Raw genomic sequence first — 14,909 nt, forward strand, 5'->3', positions numbered from 1 at the left:
GTTACATTCATGTGACATGACTAAAGATGTTACTTTTACGTTCCTTTTGGTACTTAATTGAAAAAAAAAATGTTTGAAACCAAAAATGCGAAAACGGAACGCACTAAGTTTTATTGAGTTTTGTCGTTACAGCTGACAAGGCTTTAAATGAACGTGGCAAAAAAGGAACTAACGCTGCTATCATACAAAAACGCCATTTTTGACAGTTCTCCTTTATCAGCAACGCCCCCGTCCACGTTTATTTAATTAAAGCCTTGTCGCACCTTAGTTTTAAGTTTTGTTTAATGATCTTGTTTCAGTTCATCTCTATCTTAATTATAGTATGTTTTCGTGCATTATGGATCACCCCCCCCCCCCCCCCCCCCGGCATTTTATTATAGGTATATAAGTAATACGAAATGTTACTTTTCCCCTTATTATGTTACTTTTCGCATGACAATATGTAACTTTCGAACATACAGCTCTGGCAACACTGCTCTCCAGTCTATAGTACCTCAATGGCTGCAGCAAAGGGTATGGAATGAATGTAGCCGTTGGTGACAAAATATATACTAAAATATAACCTAAAATAGCTGAAACAAAAGCTGCTAAATGATTTAAAATTTACCCTCTTGCTACTGTATACTTACAGCTTGAACGAATTCTCAGAGAATAAGCCGTGATCGTTTCATTTTTTCGTAGTTTGGCAGCTGACTGTCAACTTCATAATTGAGTGTCATGTTCAATTTGTGTTCAACAATGATTAAGGAAAAGTCAATGGTGTTCAATAAAATTCTAACAATTTCTGTCAGAACTGTTAGGATGTTATTGAACATGACACTCAATTATGAAGTAGACAGTCAGCTGCGAAACTGCGAAAAAATGAAACGAACACGGCTATTGATAACTCTCAATGAGAACCGGAGAACCATCGGAGAACAATCTGTTATCTGAAGACTTACTACGAAACCGTTTTGAGACACAAACAATCGGACGAGAATGCCGCGTCCTGCTCTAACAACGTCATTTCAGGTTTGTTACAGTAGGACACAACATTCTCGTACGATTGTTTGAGTCTCAAAACCGTTTCATGGAACGGGCCGTTCAGCCGTTTTACAGACAGGCAGAGAGACATACACTTTTAGACTAGTAAGGATGATGGTAAAATAATAACTGAACATTTAGGAAAGTAAAAATTTTATTGTAAATATATTGACAAGCATTAAATGCACAATGCAGAATGTTAACATCAGTCTTGAACAAGAAACAATATTATTAAGCTCTCTTATTATAATAGTTTTAATTTCATAAGGTTTTAAAAGTATTAAACTTTGTAACATAATAAAATACCTTAGATATAAGTAAGTAATTGGTCCTGCTTTTATTAAGTACTTAATGATAATTTTATTATTGAATGTACAACTTACTGTGACTGGTTGAAACATAATATTATTATAGTTCGTAGTATTACAGGAAATAATAATATGGTAAAATAGATATTTAAAAAAATAATAATTTTGTTGTACAGTTTACTCTATTTTACTTCTTTTGTGATGATGATGTATCATTATATTAATAATTATTATTATAAATGCATGACATGTAACAACTAAAGGTAAGACCGTACTACGTGAAGTATCGCGCAGTGTCGTGTCGTGTAGTGTCGCCTTATAGTATGTCGGAGCGTCTGTTCCTACACAGAATCAAAAATTATAGATAATAATAATAATAATAATATCTATGGACGCTTCACACCACGTTAGTCTGGCCCTGTGGTAAGTACCTGAAGGACTTGTGTTACGGGTACCAGACAACGGAAATATATTTAATACTTTTATACTATTCATAATATATTTAAGATTTTTATTATATTATACACATATTTAATACACATCCATGACCCAGGAACTTCGAAAACTTTTTGTTCGGTCGGCGGGATTCGAACCCGCGACCCCCGGCTTGAGCTACCAACGCGCTCACCACTGAGCCACAGAGGTCGTCTAGATATAGGTAGATAAAGCGCTTATTCCACTTATCCTAGCTAGGAAGTCCTAGCTAGGACCTTAAAAAATTTAGTCAAGTGGAATAACATTTAGAAAGCTAGGATCCTACCTAGGATCCTAAATCGGAAAAAATGTGGCTTCTAACTGACTAAATCAGTGTTGCCAGATGGTTTCAACCTTTTATTTGTAGTGGTAACTGCTAAATCTGTATTTTAAAGTCAATTTATATTATGTTATAAGATCTGGAATCCATTCGTAGGTAATCCACTGGATCTCGGCAAAAATCTGTCAAAAATATAAATCCAAAATCCGAAAAAAAAATGGCGCCCAGCCCCGCCCCCTTTTTTTACAAATAATGTGATATTTTTATATCCAACCCACATTTTATGTTTCTGTGAAAAACATTAATAGCCAATGAGTTTCTCGTTAGTAACATAGAATATCATTGATAATAGCTATGTTAAATTTTCTATCTATCAAGCCATCATAATTATATAATTTAGTCTGATTTAATATTCTTTTCACAGTATGTACTTTGAAAATTATTTTTCTGACCCTTTGATTACAAATTAAACAATATTTTGTTATAATCTACACGACGGAACCCTAATATTAGACCCTTGTATCAACAATTCATCGAAACATCTTGAATTGTTTATAAAAACAGCCTTGATTTACGACCCGAAAGAACCGGTTTCGTTTAAGTCTGCTGGAGTAATTTGTATTCTGTGGTCTGCTGGTTCCAAGTAGTTCAGAAAGTTCATAATTCATAATTTTTCGTGGGGCAAAAATTCTTTCAACCATCTTTTTCGCCTTTTATTTATTTTTATTTTCATTGACCCAACAGCTAAGCCTATGAGAAGACTACCACTTGTCCTATTTAGAAGTCCTAGCTAGGATCCTACATAGGAGACTAATTAGTTCGCTTCTTATTCCACTTGTCCTAATTTAGTGACTAAATCAGTTGTCATTTTGGTCAGACGTCTTCTTAATGGCTCCAGTTCTATCAAAGCAACAAAAAATTGGTCTTCTCATAGGCTTAGCTGTTGGCTCAATGAAAATAAAAATAAATAAAAGGCGAAAAAGATGGTTGAAAGAATTTTTGCTCCACGTAAAATTATGAATTATGAACTTTCTGAACTACTTGGAACCAGCAGACTTACGAAATTACCTACGAATGGATTCCAGATCTTATAACATAATATAAATTGACTTTAGTACAGATTTAGCAGTTCCCACTACAGATAAAAGGTTGAAACCATCTGGCAACACTGATTTAGTCATTAAGGAGCCACACTTTTTTCCGATTTAGGATCCTAGCTAGGATCATAGCTTTCTAAATGTTATTCCACTTGACTAATTTTTTTAGGATCCTAGCTAGGACTTCCTAAATAGGATAAGTGGAATAAGCGCTTTAGCACTTTAACTAAAACTATATACAGTAGACCCGCGTTAATCCAACAAACGTTTTGCACGGCTGTGACAGGTTATCGGATTTGTCGGAATATAGAGTACAGAGTACTCCTGGATACATTTTTACATATTACAATACCTTAAAATCATAATGTACATAAAAAGGTTCTTTCTGAACCATAAATCATTTTCCTAAAGCTAGGTACATAACAACAAGCGACATGTAGCTGGTATGCTATTTAATATTTTTACTTTTTCACAAGCCAAGAATTTGGCTTCTACGACTACTGCTTTTATTGAGCAGGATACTTACCATAGTATTAACGAATTGGAACATGTTCCAAATAACCATTTAAATTAGAGAATAAGACAATAGAGAATGCCTCTGGCAGTTATAATAACTCAAGTTCACGGACGTAAAAAAAATACGGACGGATCGCCATTAAGAAATGAGTGAAGCACCCTTAATAAGCCCAGGCGATCATGTGTACACATCTTGCACAAACACTCGCACTGTAATAAGCCGATCGTACCGCCATTACGCAATTAGACTGCATCGCGGTGACACGTCTTTGTCATTCATAAATAAAAATAAATATGCCATCTTGTGTTGTAAAATGGTGCAAGAACAATACAACCTTACACAAAAAACATGAAGGAATAATATTTCATAGGTAAGATAACATATTTTTAAAGTATTTTGATAAAATAATGTAAATATTAATTCAACTTCAACAGGTCAGTAATGTCCATAACAAAGTGGGGAAATTTTCCCCAAACCGGGGAAAATTTTAAATTATTTTTAAATAATCAAATAATTAATTTTATTGTCTTTTATTAGTGTCATGTAAGTATTTAGCATACTATTGACCAGTAATTAGGCAGGAATACAATAATAGGGATGTAGACAGTAAACGAAATCTAATACAAATTATAGTTTTTTTGAGAGTTTGTATTATAGAATTACCGAAAATGGACATATTTTACTTTATACCTTTATAATGCTTTTTTATATTTAATAAGTGATTTTTTATAATTGAAATAAGAGTGTATTTATTTTTTATACATATTTTTAGGTGTAACAAAATACTTATGTACTATCAGAGAAGTTGATTCCTATGCAAATCGGGGACATAAGTAGTTTGGTTGCGTTACGTCAAACCCAGCCGACAGATCACAATTAACATTGAATTGACATAAGTATTCGACCAAATAACGTTGGTTTGTCAATTGCATAGAAATCAACTTCCTTGATGGTACATCTGTAAAATAAATATATTTCCTAAAAATAGTCTACACCCCTATTAATTTCTTAATTTACAAAAGTGGATATAATTGTTGTTTGACGACCTCTGTGGCTCAGTGGGTGGGCTGTCGGTAGCTCAAGCCGGGGGTCGCGGGTTCGAATCCTGCCGACGGAACAAAAAGTTTTCAAAGTTCCTGGGTCATGGGTGTGTATTAAATATGTGTATAATATAATAAAAATCTTAAATATATGTATAGTGTAACAGTATTAAATATATTTCCGTTGTCTGGTACCCGTAACACAAGTCCTTCAGGTACTTAGCACGGGGTCAGACTGACGTGGTGTGAAGCGTCCATAGATAAAATTGTTGTCTTAGATTTCCTTCAGTAGTAGGGGAGGGAAGGTGCTATTGGTGTAGTCACCCGAGCGTCATTGAGACCTAGTAGGAATGAAAATATTGAATGGACCTCTAGACCAGGAATAAATTTAACACCATGTTAGGTGATTTGATTTGACGTTAGCGCATGGTAGAACTCTCGATAGCTCTAACAGGCCGTTAACTGATTTAACAAGCCATTATTTATTTAAAATTACTTGATTGTTTGATGAAACGGGTTTCGGGACTTAAGTATCTTATATATTTTCGTATCCAGGTTTCTTATATAGGTTTCGGGGGCGATAAATCTGTCTAGCTAGGAATTATTTTTATAAAATGTCATTTTATTCGTGTTTTATCGAATACCGAGCAAAGCTCGGTCAAATAGCTAGTAATAATTTTATTATTGTAAATGTTTGTACATAATCATTATTACTAATAATGTTATGTAAATAATATACTTCTCTGTACGTAATATGTGTTTTTTTCTATCTATAGTGTCATAAAAATAATATTTTCATTATGACATCTTTAACAACCGCTTACATTTCTGAAGCGAAAAAAACATAAAAATATGTTTAAGTATAAAAAATACGAGGGCTGCTATTTATGTATCCGGAATTAAAAAAAGAAACAAACATATATCATTTAATATGGTTTTATTGCTTTTCAAAATATTCGCCGCGATGATCGACACACTTTTGCATACGCTGGAACCAATTTTCATAGCACTTTTTCCATTCTGATTGAGGTATCTCCAAAACGTGCATTTTGAACGCATCAACAGCCTCTTCGCGGCTCGAAAAACGTTGACCACGTAATTTGTTCTTCGCGTATGGAAATAAAAAGAAATCGTTAGGTGCCAAATCAGGGCTGTACGGCGGATGACCAGTCAATTCGATCTTTTGACCCTCCAAAAACTGAGTTGTTTCAGCTGAGGTGTGACAGCTAGCATTGTCGTGATGTAATATGATTCTGCGTTGTCGGTTGTCCTTTCTTATTTCTTCAAAGACTTCTGGTAAACAAATGGTCGTATACCATTCAGAATTAACCGTTTTACGATTCTCTAATGGCCCTGTAGCCACATGTCCATTAATTCCAAAAAAACAGGCGACCATTTGCTTCAAAGTACTTTTTGCACGAGTAACTTTTGTTGGTTTCGGCTCATCTTGGAACACCCACACCGTTGACTGTTGTTTAGTTTCGGGGTAATATGCATAGATCCAAGATTCATCACCTGTGTAGATATTATAAACGGCTTTTGACGTACCACGGTTGTATTTTTTTATCATTTTTTTGCACCAATCGACACGAGCCCGTTTTTGATCGATTGTCAAGTTGTGCGGAATCCAACGCAAACATATTTTTTTTACAGCCAAATGTTCGTGTAATATCTTATGTATGCTCGTCATACTTATGCCTAAGGACGCCTCTATCTCGCGATATGTAACATGACGATCACGCATTATTAGTTCCCGCACAGCATCTATATTTTGTGGGACAACAGCTGTTTTTGGGCGACCTTCTTTATTTTCATCCGTGAGCATAGACCGCCCACGATTAAACTCACTGTACCAGTGATAAACAGTGGTTTTTGATGGTGCTTCATCTCCAAAAGTTGCGGTGAGTTGAATAAAGCACTGTTGTTGATTTAGCCCACGCCGAAAATCGTAGTAAATCATTGCACGAAAATGTTCACGCGTTAAATCCATGGCAAATGAAGACACGCAATTTTCAAAATGACGCCACAATGGAAAAATAATTGACAGTCACATGAAACAAAATGTATTCTTCAACCAAAGAATTCTATTTTCAAATGTTGTAATTACTTTTTAAATATTGTTCTTGTAAGTGGCCAGTTCCGGATACATAAATAGCAGCCCTCGTACATTTAACTTGTCTGAGTTTACAAAATTTAAAAAGTAGGGAAATTTATGATTTATATGGCAACCCTCATATCACGCACACGTCCTACACGGGCGGCCATAACTAGGCTTCACTCGTGATTAGAGAAGGTTACGTCCGTATTTTTTTTACGTCCGTGCTCAAGTTTGAATAAAAATTTTAAAAACTTCAAAGATTTAAGTAATAATAATTGTAATGTAATCAATCTGGTGCATCAAAACCTACAAGGAATGGTAGGTAAGGAACTTGAAACTGAGTTATTTTTAAAGGAATTTGACGTTGATATTTTGTGTATTTCTGAACATTGGTTCAAAAAATATGAACTCATTTTCAATTTCAGTAACCACCAGATTGCCAGTTCGTTCAGTAGAGAGGAGGCCATAAGAGGTGGCTCTTTAATATTAATCAATAAAAAAATTAAATTCAAGGAACGTAAAGACATTATTAGTCTCTCCACTGAACGAATTATTGAGGTAGCCTGTATAGAGTTGAGTCATCTTATTATTGTGAGCGTATACAGGCCTCCATCAGGATTATATGATTCATTCGAACAAGTCATGGAACAAATTCTATACAAAATATGTGCATCTAATAAAAAAGTTATAGTCTGTGGTGACTTCAATATAAATTTATTAGATTCGACCCCCACCACTATTAGATTCACATCTTTGTTTAAATCATATAATCTTCTTAATCTATTTTATGAGCCAACTAGAGTATGTGATACAACGGCCACTTGTATTGATAATATTTTTACTGACATTACTTCACAAAAAAAAGAAATAATAAATAAGCTTAGCTCTGATCACTGTGGACAGTTAGCTTCTTTTAATATAAATTGTGATAATAACTTAGAGGAAAAGCTTGTATTTATTCCTGTGAATACTAAACGCATTGAGAAGTTTAGAAATAATCTAAGTTCAAGTATTCAACTATTGAATGGGTCGAATAGCTCAGATGAAGCTTTTAATAAATTATTTAAGATAATAAGAACCCAATTTAACAGTGTGTTTACTTCAGTAACGGTTAGAAATAATAAAAAAATGAAAAATAATTTTACTAAATGGGCGACTGCAGGAATTAAAATAAGCAGGCAAAGATTGTATAGTCTGTATGAAGAAAAATGTTTTAATAATAGTGTAGCATTTAAAGAATACGTTAAAAACTATTCTAAAACTTTTAGAAAAGTTTGCAAATCTGCTAAGGCTATGTACATAAAGAAAAAGATTAAAAATTCCAAAAATAAAATTAAAACTACTTGGAAGGTAATAGCTGGTGAGACTGGAAACGTCACCTGTCGTAGCTCGGATTTTCAACTGTATTTTGAAAATAAAGAAATTACCAATGACCTAGAAGTTGCGACAGCCTTTGAAAAATTCTTTGCTGACATTCCGGTTTCAACTACGAAAAACTTAAACTCCTCACCTGCAGCTGCCGAAAAACTACTCAAAGATAATGTACAGGAATGTAATGTCAATTTTAAGTTTAGAGAGATTGACCCCAAAGACATTATTGATACTTTTGAATTATTAAACATTAAGAATACCACCGATCTTTGGGGATTGTCTACAAAAATTATTAAATCAGTAATTGACATCATAGCTCCTCATCTAGCAATGATTTTTAATAACTGTATAGAGAATGGTGTTTTTCCTGACTTAATGAAGCACAGCAAGGTTATACCTTTATTTAAAGCGGGAATTAAGTCGGATCCGACAAATTACAGACCTATATCGATTTTACCGACTCTTAGCAAAATATTTGAAAAAATAATTTTAAAACAGCTATTGGTACACTTTAATTCAAATAATTTATTACACGAAAATCAATACGGTTTTACTAAGGGTCGTTCCACAACGGATGCTGGTATAGGTCTTCTATGTAGTATATTTGAAGCTTGGGAGGGATCGCAGGATGCCTTAGGTGTCTTCTGTGACCTCTCTAAGGCCTTCGACTGTGTCGAGCATGCTACATTGATTAGGAAATTACACCACTATGGCATAAGGGACTCAGCACTCAACCTTTTGACATCTTACCTCAAAAATAGGACTCAAAGGGTTGAAATCAATAATAAGAGATCAAATGGAACCAAAATAGAATTAGGTGTCCCACAGGGATCTATTTTAGGCCCGTTTCTTTTTCTCGTCTACATAAATGACCTACCTTATCTAGTTAAGGATAATGATAATGAAATAGTACTTTTTGCTGATGACACTTCACTTATTTTTAAAGTGAAGAGACAACAGTCTAATTACGACGAGGTAAACTGTACTCTTTCAAAAATAGTACATTGGTTTAATGTTAATAATTTACTTTTGAATTCTACGAAAACTAAATGTTTAAAGTTTACTTTGCCCAATGTACGGCAAGTTCAAACCAATGTACTATTGAATGATGAGAAAATGAATTTGGTGGACACTACTGTATTTTTAGGTATTACACTAGATAGTAAATTACAGTGGGGTCCTCATATTGCTAAACTCGCAGATAGACTCAGTTCTGCAGCATATGCAGTCAGAAAGATTAGGGAAATTTCTGACGAAGACACTGCACGATTAGTATACTTTAGCTATTTTCACAGTAGAATGTCATATGGTATCCTTTTATGGGGAAACGCTGCCGCTATTAATACTATATTTGTGCTGCAGAAGCGAGCTATACGTTCGATTTACAAAATGTCTACATTTGAATCTTTGAGAGAAAAGTTTAAAGAAATTGGTATTCTGACAGTAGCTTCTCAATACATTTTAGATAATGTAATACATGTTAGAAAAAATATATGTAAATTTAAAGCCAAAGGTGACATTCATTGTAGAAACACCAGAAATAAGTACAAGCTAGATTTGCCAGTGATCAGACTTAGTAAAGTCAGTAAATCTAAGGTCAATGTATACGCCTTTTCAATAAAATCCCAGAAAACGTTAAAAATCTTTCCATTAATAAATTTAAGAAAGTAGTCAAAGAGCGTTTGTGTGCCAAAGCCTATTATAAGGTCAATGATTTCATAAATGATGGCACATCTTGGGAGTAGGATGGCTGCTTACAAGGCTACTTCTACATTATTGTACATGACTTACTATGTATGTATGTTGACATTGTATAATTTTAAGTTACAGCATTGTAAATTTTATTTTAAAAGATTAATTTTTTTACCTCACTTTTTTTTGGTAAAAAAAGTGGGCCCCGTGCGAGTTTCTTACGCCGGTTCTTCTCGCCGGGATAGTTCCCGAACCGGTGGTAGGCACCGTAGCTAATATTAACATTCTGAAAGTATTTTCTTAAAATCTACTCAGAAATAAAACATTTTTTTTTTTTAACAAGCTGTAACCGTTGCGTGCATTGTAACATTACGTACCTTAATAAAGATTGGGCAAAATAATGTTTATGTACCTAAAATAGCCAGTAATAGGCATGTCGGATTATTAGGGCGCCGGATTAGACAGGGGCTGGACTAGCGGGGGTCTACTGTATTTTCAATTATCACTTATATATGCCTACATTTTACGTCATTATAAGATTGAACTATATTAATGAAGATAATTATATTTACTTACACTTATCTATTTTGCTGTTCATATCTGTTAAATGGCTTTTCCAACATTATATCAGATAAATACATCAACAAGGAAGTGTGTGTAAATAAATATTATTTTATATATAAGGGGGATAAATATATCTTTCATTGTGAGAGCTGCAAACTTGTGGAATAATTTACCATGTGACGTTCAAGAGTCAAGTTCACTAGTTATTTTCAAATCAAAGCTGCATAACCATCTTTTGAACAGAGTTGCTCAATAAATAATCTGTAGCATGTAAATATATTAGATATTAAGTTTTACTCTAGCATCTGCTGTTTTTACTGTTTGTTGACTTTTTGTATTACCCTGCTTATTTAATAATGCAATATCTCCATAGCCGCAGGGTTGCCTGGAAGAGATCGCTTATAGCAATGGGGCCGCCCTTGCCCACATTTTACTGTAAACATGTTAAGTTAGTCGAACTAGTTATAATTTGTGAGCAACAAAGAGTTATCTATCTATCTCAGGGGGACACCATAATATTTAGGATAGATTGTTGATCATTACTGTAAGCAATTTTGTACTTACATTACTTTGACATTTTTTCAAAATATTTTTTCTTTTCATCTGGGTTTGGAATTATCTGAAAACCATAAAATTTTGGTTAATCACAAAATCAACAAAGAATGTTCAGTTCTACATTAATACCTTGATCGTGGGAATTACATAGATATTCAATAATTGTTATTGCAAAGTAAGAGCGCTTACAGACGAACGGCACGTGTCGGCGGCAGACGACGGCAAGTGTCGGCCGTAGTCAGCGGCACGTGTCGGCGGCAGTCGACGGCAGTCGTCGGCAGTTTATCACGCTTGCAGTTGTGAAGTGCCACGTAAAGGTAAGCGTCCACATAAACATACTGGCTAGTCGGTAATCCGTACGCTGCCTATTCAGCAGACATACTGTGAAAAATCCGTTTGATGCAAGACGTCCGTTGCGTACGATACAGACCTGTGGACGCTTACCTTAAGGCGGTACGTCAGAACTGGGAGCCTACCACCACCTCTACTAAGTGACACCGTTTGACAGATAAGCATTTATTACTTTAAAGTCAAGCTAGCGATCTTAAAAAAGTTGATATTTCACAGCGGATTTAACAATGCTTTGCATTTTTTACTGTTTTTTTAGTAAAATTATATTTAATAAGTGAGTATGGTAATGTTATTGTAATCTTACAACAAAGTGTTATGAAAACATGATAGACTTAGGAAAGGTCGTGGTAGGCCCCCTGCAAGCATCATATACTGTCAACGGCTGCCGTCGACTGCCGCCAACACGTACCATTGACTGCCGTCAACAACCGCTGACACGTGCCGTTCGTCTGTAAGAAGTTTTACAACAATTGTATACATACTGTATCTTGGCCTGGTTTCCATCCAGCAGGGCAAACTTCACCGTGATTATCAGTATACTGAAATGCTTGAACTAATCTCAATGTCTCATCTACAGAGCGACCAACGGGTAAATCATTCATAGTGATTTGTCTTAAGATACCCTTGTAATCAATAATAAATAATCCTCTTAATGTGTGTCCCACATCTTCTAAATAAACACCATAGTCTTTAGCAATGGAATGTGTTAAATCACTAAGAAGTGGTATATTTATTTTTCCAAGGCCACCTTCTTTTCGGGGAGTATTTATCCATGCAAGGTGAGTAAAGTGCGAGTCAACTGAACATGCTACCACTTCAGTATTTATTTTTTTAAATTCCTCAATTCTCTCAGAAAATGCCAAAATTTCAGTCGGACACACAAATGTGCTGAAAAATAATTGATAAGGGAAAATTTTTATTATTTAGTCTATTGTTGGAAATTACAAAAGGTTTTTGAGTAGTAAAAGTAAGAACTTACAAGTCCAGCGGATAGAAGAAGAAAACTAAGTATTTGCCTCTGAAACTAGATAGTGATAACTGAGTGATTTCTCCATTAACAACAGCAGTTGCCTCCCACTCTGGAGCCGGTTTTGATACTAGAATCAAAAAAGAAAGTATATTAGGTCATTGTACCAACTAACATTAATAAAAAAATACATTAAAAAGTAATTATTTACTCATAGCTTTAGTAAATTGTAAGTTGTGATCAATTCTCCTAGCACCACCAGGGAAAACATTGCCGCTTCCGAACGAGTAACACGAATCGCTCTCAAACAATGTTCCATTACATATTGTTATAAATAGAGTTGAAATGAATATAATAAAAATATATTTCATGGTTTTATATTTGTTGATTTTGTTAACTTTGAAAACATAAATTACTATTGTACGTCTAATAAAATAAAACTTTAAATAAATGCAATATTATCACTCTGAATAACTTGTTGTCATCCGTTGACAATATTAATATTATGGCGGCTCTCGACATATGGCGGCTCTCGACATATGGCGGCTCTCGACGATATGGCGGCTCTCGACATATGGCGGCTCTCGACATAGGCGAACGCGTTGGCCAACGCGTCTGCAGACGCGTTGGCCCAATGTGTAGAACGGGCGTTCGCGCGTTGGCCGTAGGTATTTAGACGTTGGCCGACGCGTCTGCGAGCTTGCCGCGCGGGTCGGAAATGTCGGCAAAAGATCAAAGGACATTTGTCGCAAGCTTCGCGCTCCATCCACACATAGGCCGCGCGATCAGTTCGCCCGGAGCGGCGATGAAGAGTGCACGTTTCCTTCTTGTGGCGAATTAACATCTAACTTGACGAAATGGCGAACAATATGAGTATCGAGAAAACATTTAAATTTATTGGGCCCTATGGGTCTATACAGACGGACCGCATTTCTACTGCAATCCAACCGCAAATTGCAGTTGAAGTGCAGTTTGAATGCAGTTGACACGACTGCAATAGAACTGCAAACCGAACGCGCAGTCGGATTGCAGTTGACTGCAGTCGTGTGAACTTCATACCGACTGCATCCAAACTGCACTATCCCACCCACCCGCACGCTCCGCTCTCCCGCGCATGGAATCAGTAGCAGTGCAGTTTGGATGCAGTCGGTATGCGGTTCACACGACTGCACGCCAACTGCAACTGAACTGCAATCCGACTGCGCATTTGGCTTGCAGTTCTATTGCAGTCATGTCAACTGCATTCAAACTGCACTTGAACTGCAATTTGCGGTTGGATTGCAGTTGAAATGCGGTCCGTCTGTATAGACCCTATCAGAGTAAAAACTGCCTGTGGAACCAAAAATCATATCAAAAGTTGCAAAAAAAATGAGGTTATTGGACATTCTATTTTCCTCACGATGTTTTTAGGGTTCCGTACCCAACGGGTAAAAACGGGACCCTATTACTAAGACTTCAACGTCTGTCTGCATTTCTGTCTGTCCGTCTGTCTATCTGTCCATCTGTCTGTCCGTCTGTCTGTCTCCAGGCTGTATCTCAAGAACCGCTATACTTAGCTAGATTTCTGAAATTTTCACAGATTATGTACCTATATCTGTTGTCGCTATAACAACAAAATATACTAAAAACAAAATAAATTAAATATTTAATAAATACTTATATATTATTAATTATTAATCATGATAATTATAATAAGTAATAAGTAATAATTTTTATATAAGTATAATAAATAATAAGTAATAAAAAAATATATTTTAATATTATAAAATATGTAAAAGTGAGTTTATTTCTTTGTTTGTTACGTTTTCTCGCCTTTTACTTATTTATTTCGAGAATACCCTTTAAAAACTTTTTCTTGTCCACATTTACAAAGTAATTATAAGCTGTGAATAAATATACAGCTGCAGCTGTTAGCGACTCAACATCCATTTTGAATCCGTCCGCACATTGGCGCGATCCAAAGCATACTGAACGACCTTCCTATGTGTGGATTACTCACAAACGCCGTTGCAAGCGCACTGCCAACGCGTCTGCAGACGCGTTGGCCAACGCGTTCGCCTATGTCGAGAGCCGCCAATAGGCGAACGCGTTGGCCAACGCGTCTGCAGACGCGTTGGCCCAATGTGTAGAACGGGCGTTCGCGCGTTGGCCGTAGGTATTTAGACGTTGGCCGACGCGTCTGCGAGCTTGCCGCGCGGGTCGGAAATGTCGGCAAAAGATCAAAGGACATTTGTCGCAAGCTTCGCGCTCCATCCACACATAGGCCGCGCGATCAGTTTGCCCGGAGTTATAATTATGATAATTATTATAATATGTAATAATTTTTGTATGTAATAATTTAATAAATAATAAGTAGGTAATAAAATAATTACTTATATTATTTTAATATTATAAAATATTATGTAAAAGTGAGTTTATTTCTTTGTTTGTTACGTTTTCTCGCCTTTTATTTATTTATTTCGAGAATACTCTTTAAAAACTTTTTCTTGTCCACATTTACAAAATAATTATAAGCTGTGAATAAATAAACAGCTGCAGCTGTTAGCGACTAAACATCCATTTTGAATCCGTC

At 35.4% G+C, this 14,909-nt stretch overlaps 1 protein-coding gene across 1 annotated transcript; it reads right to left on the reverse strand.

The window, feature by feature from the left end:
- Positions 1-1,474: 1,474 nt before the first annotated feature.
- LOC121727483 (peroxiredoxin) lies at positions 1,475-12,778 on the reverse strand. Its single transcript, XM_042115362.1, has 5 exons — positions 12,549-12,778; positions 12,350-12,467; positions 11,853-12,258; positions 11,029-11,083; positions 1,475-1,672 (listed from the first exon to the last, which is right to left on the reverse strand). The coding sequence occupies exons 1-4, from the start codon at positions 12,706-12,708 to the stop codon at positions 11,030-11,032; spliced, it is 738 nt and encodes a 245-aa protein (XP_041971296.1). The 5' UTR covers positions 12,709-12,778; the 3' UTR covers positions 1,475-1,672; position 11,029.
- Between the last annotated feature and the right edge of the window lie 2,131 nt (positions 12,779-14,909).

Source organism: Aricia agestis, chromosome 5 (assembly GCF_905147365.1).
Source record: "Aricia agestis chromosome 5, ilAriAges1.1, whole genome shotgun sequence".
Lineage (NCBI taxonomy): Eukaryota > Metazoa > Arthropoda > Insecta > Lepidoptera > Lycaenidae > Aricia > Aricia agestis.

Coding starts and splice junctions, on each gene's coding strand:
- LOC121727483 (XM_042115362.1), bottom strand. CDS start 12,708: ATGAAATATATTTTTATTATATTCATTTCAACTCTATTTATAACAATA. Junction 12,468..12,548: donor ACAATTTACTAAAGCTATGA/GTAAATAATTAC, acceptor TTTTGATTCTAG/TATCAAAACCGGCTCCAGAG. Junction 12,259..12,349: donor TTCTTCTATCCGCTGGACTT/GTAAGTTCTTAC, acceptor ATTATTTTTCAG/CACATTTGTGTGTCCGACTG.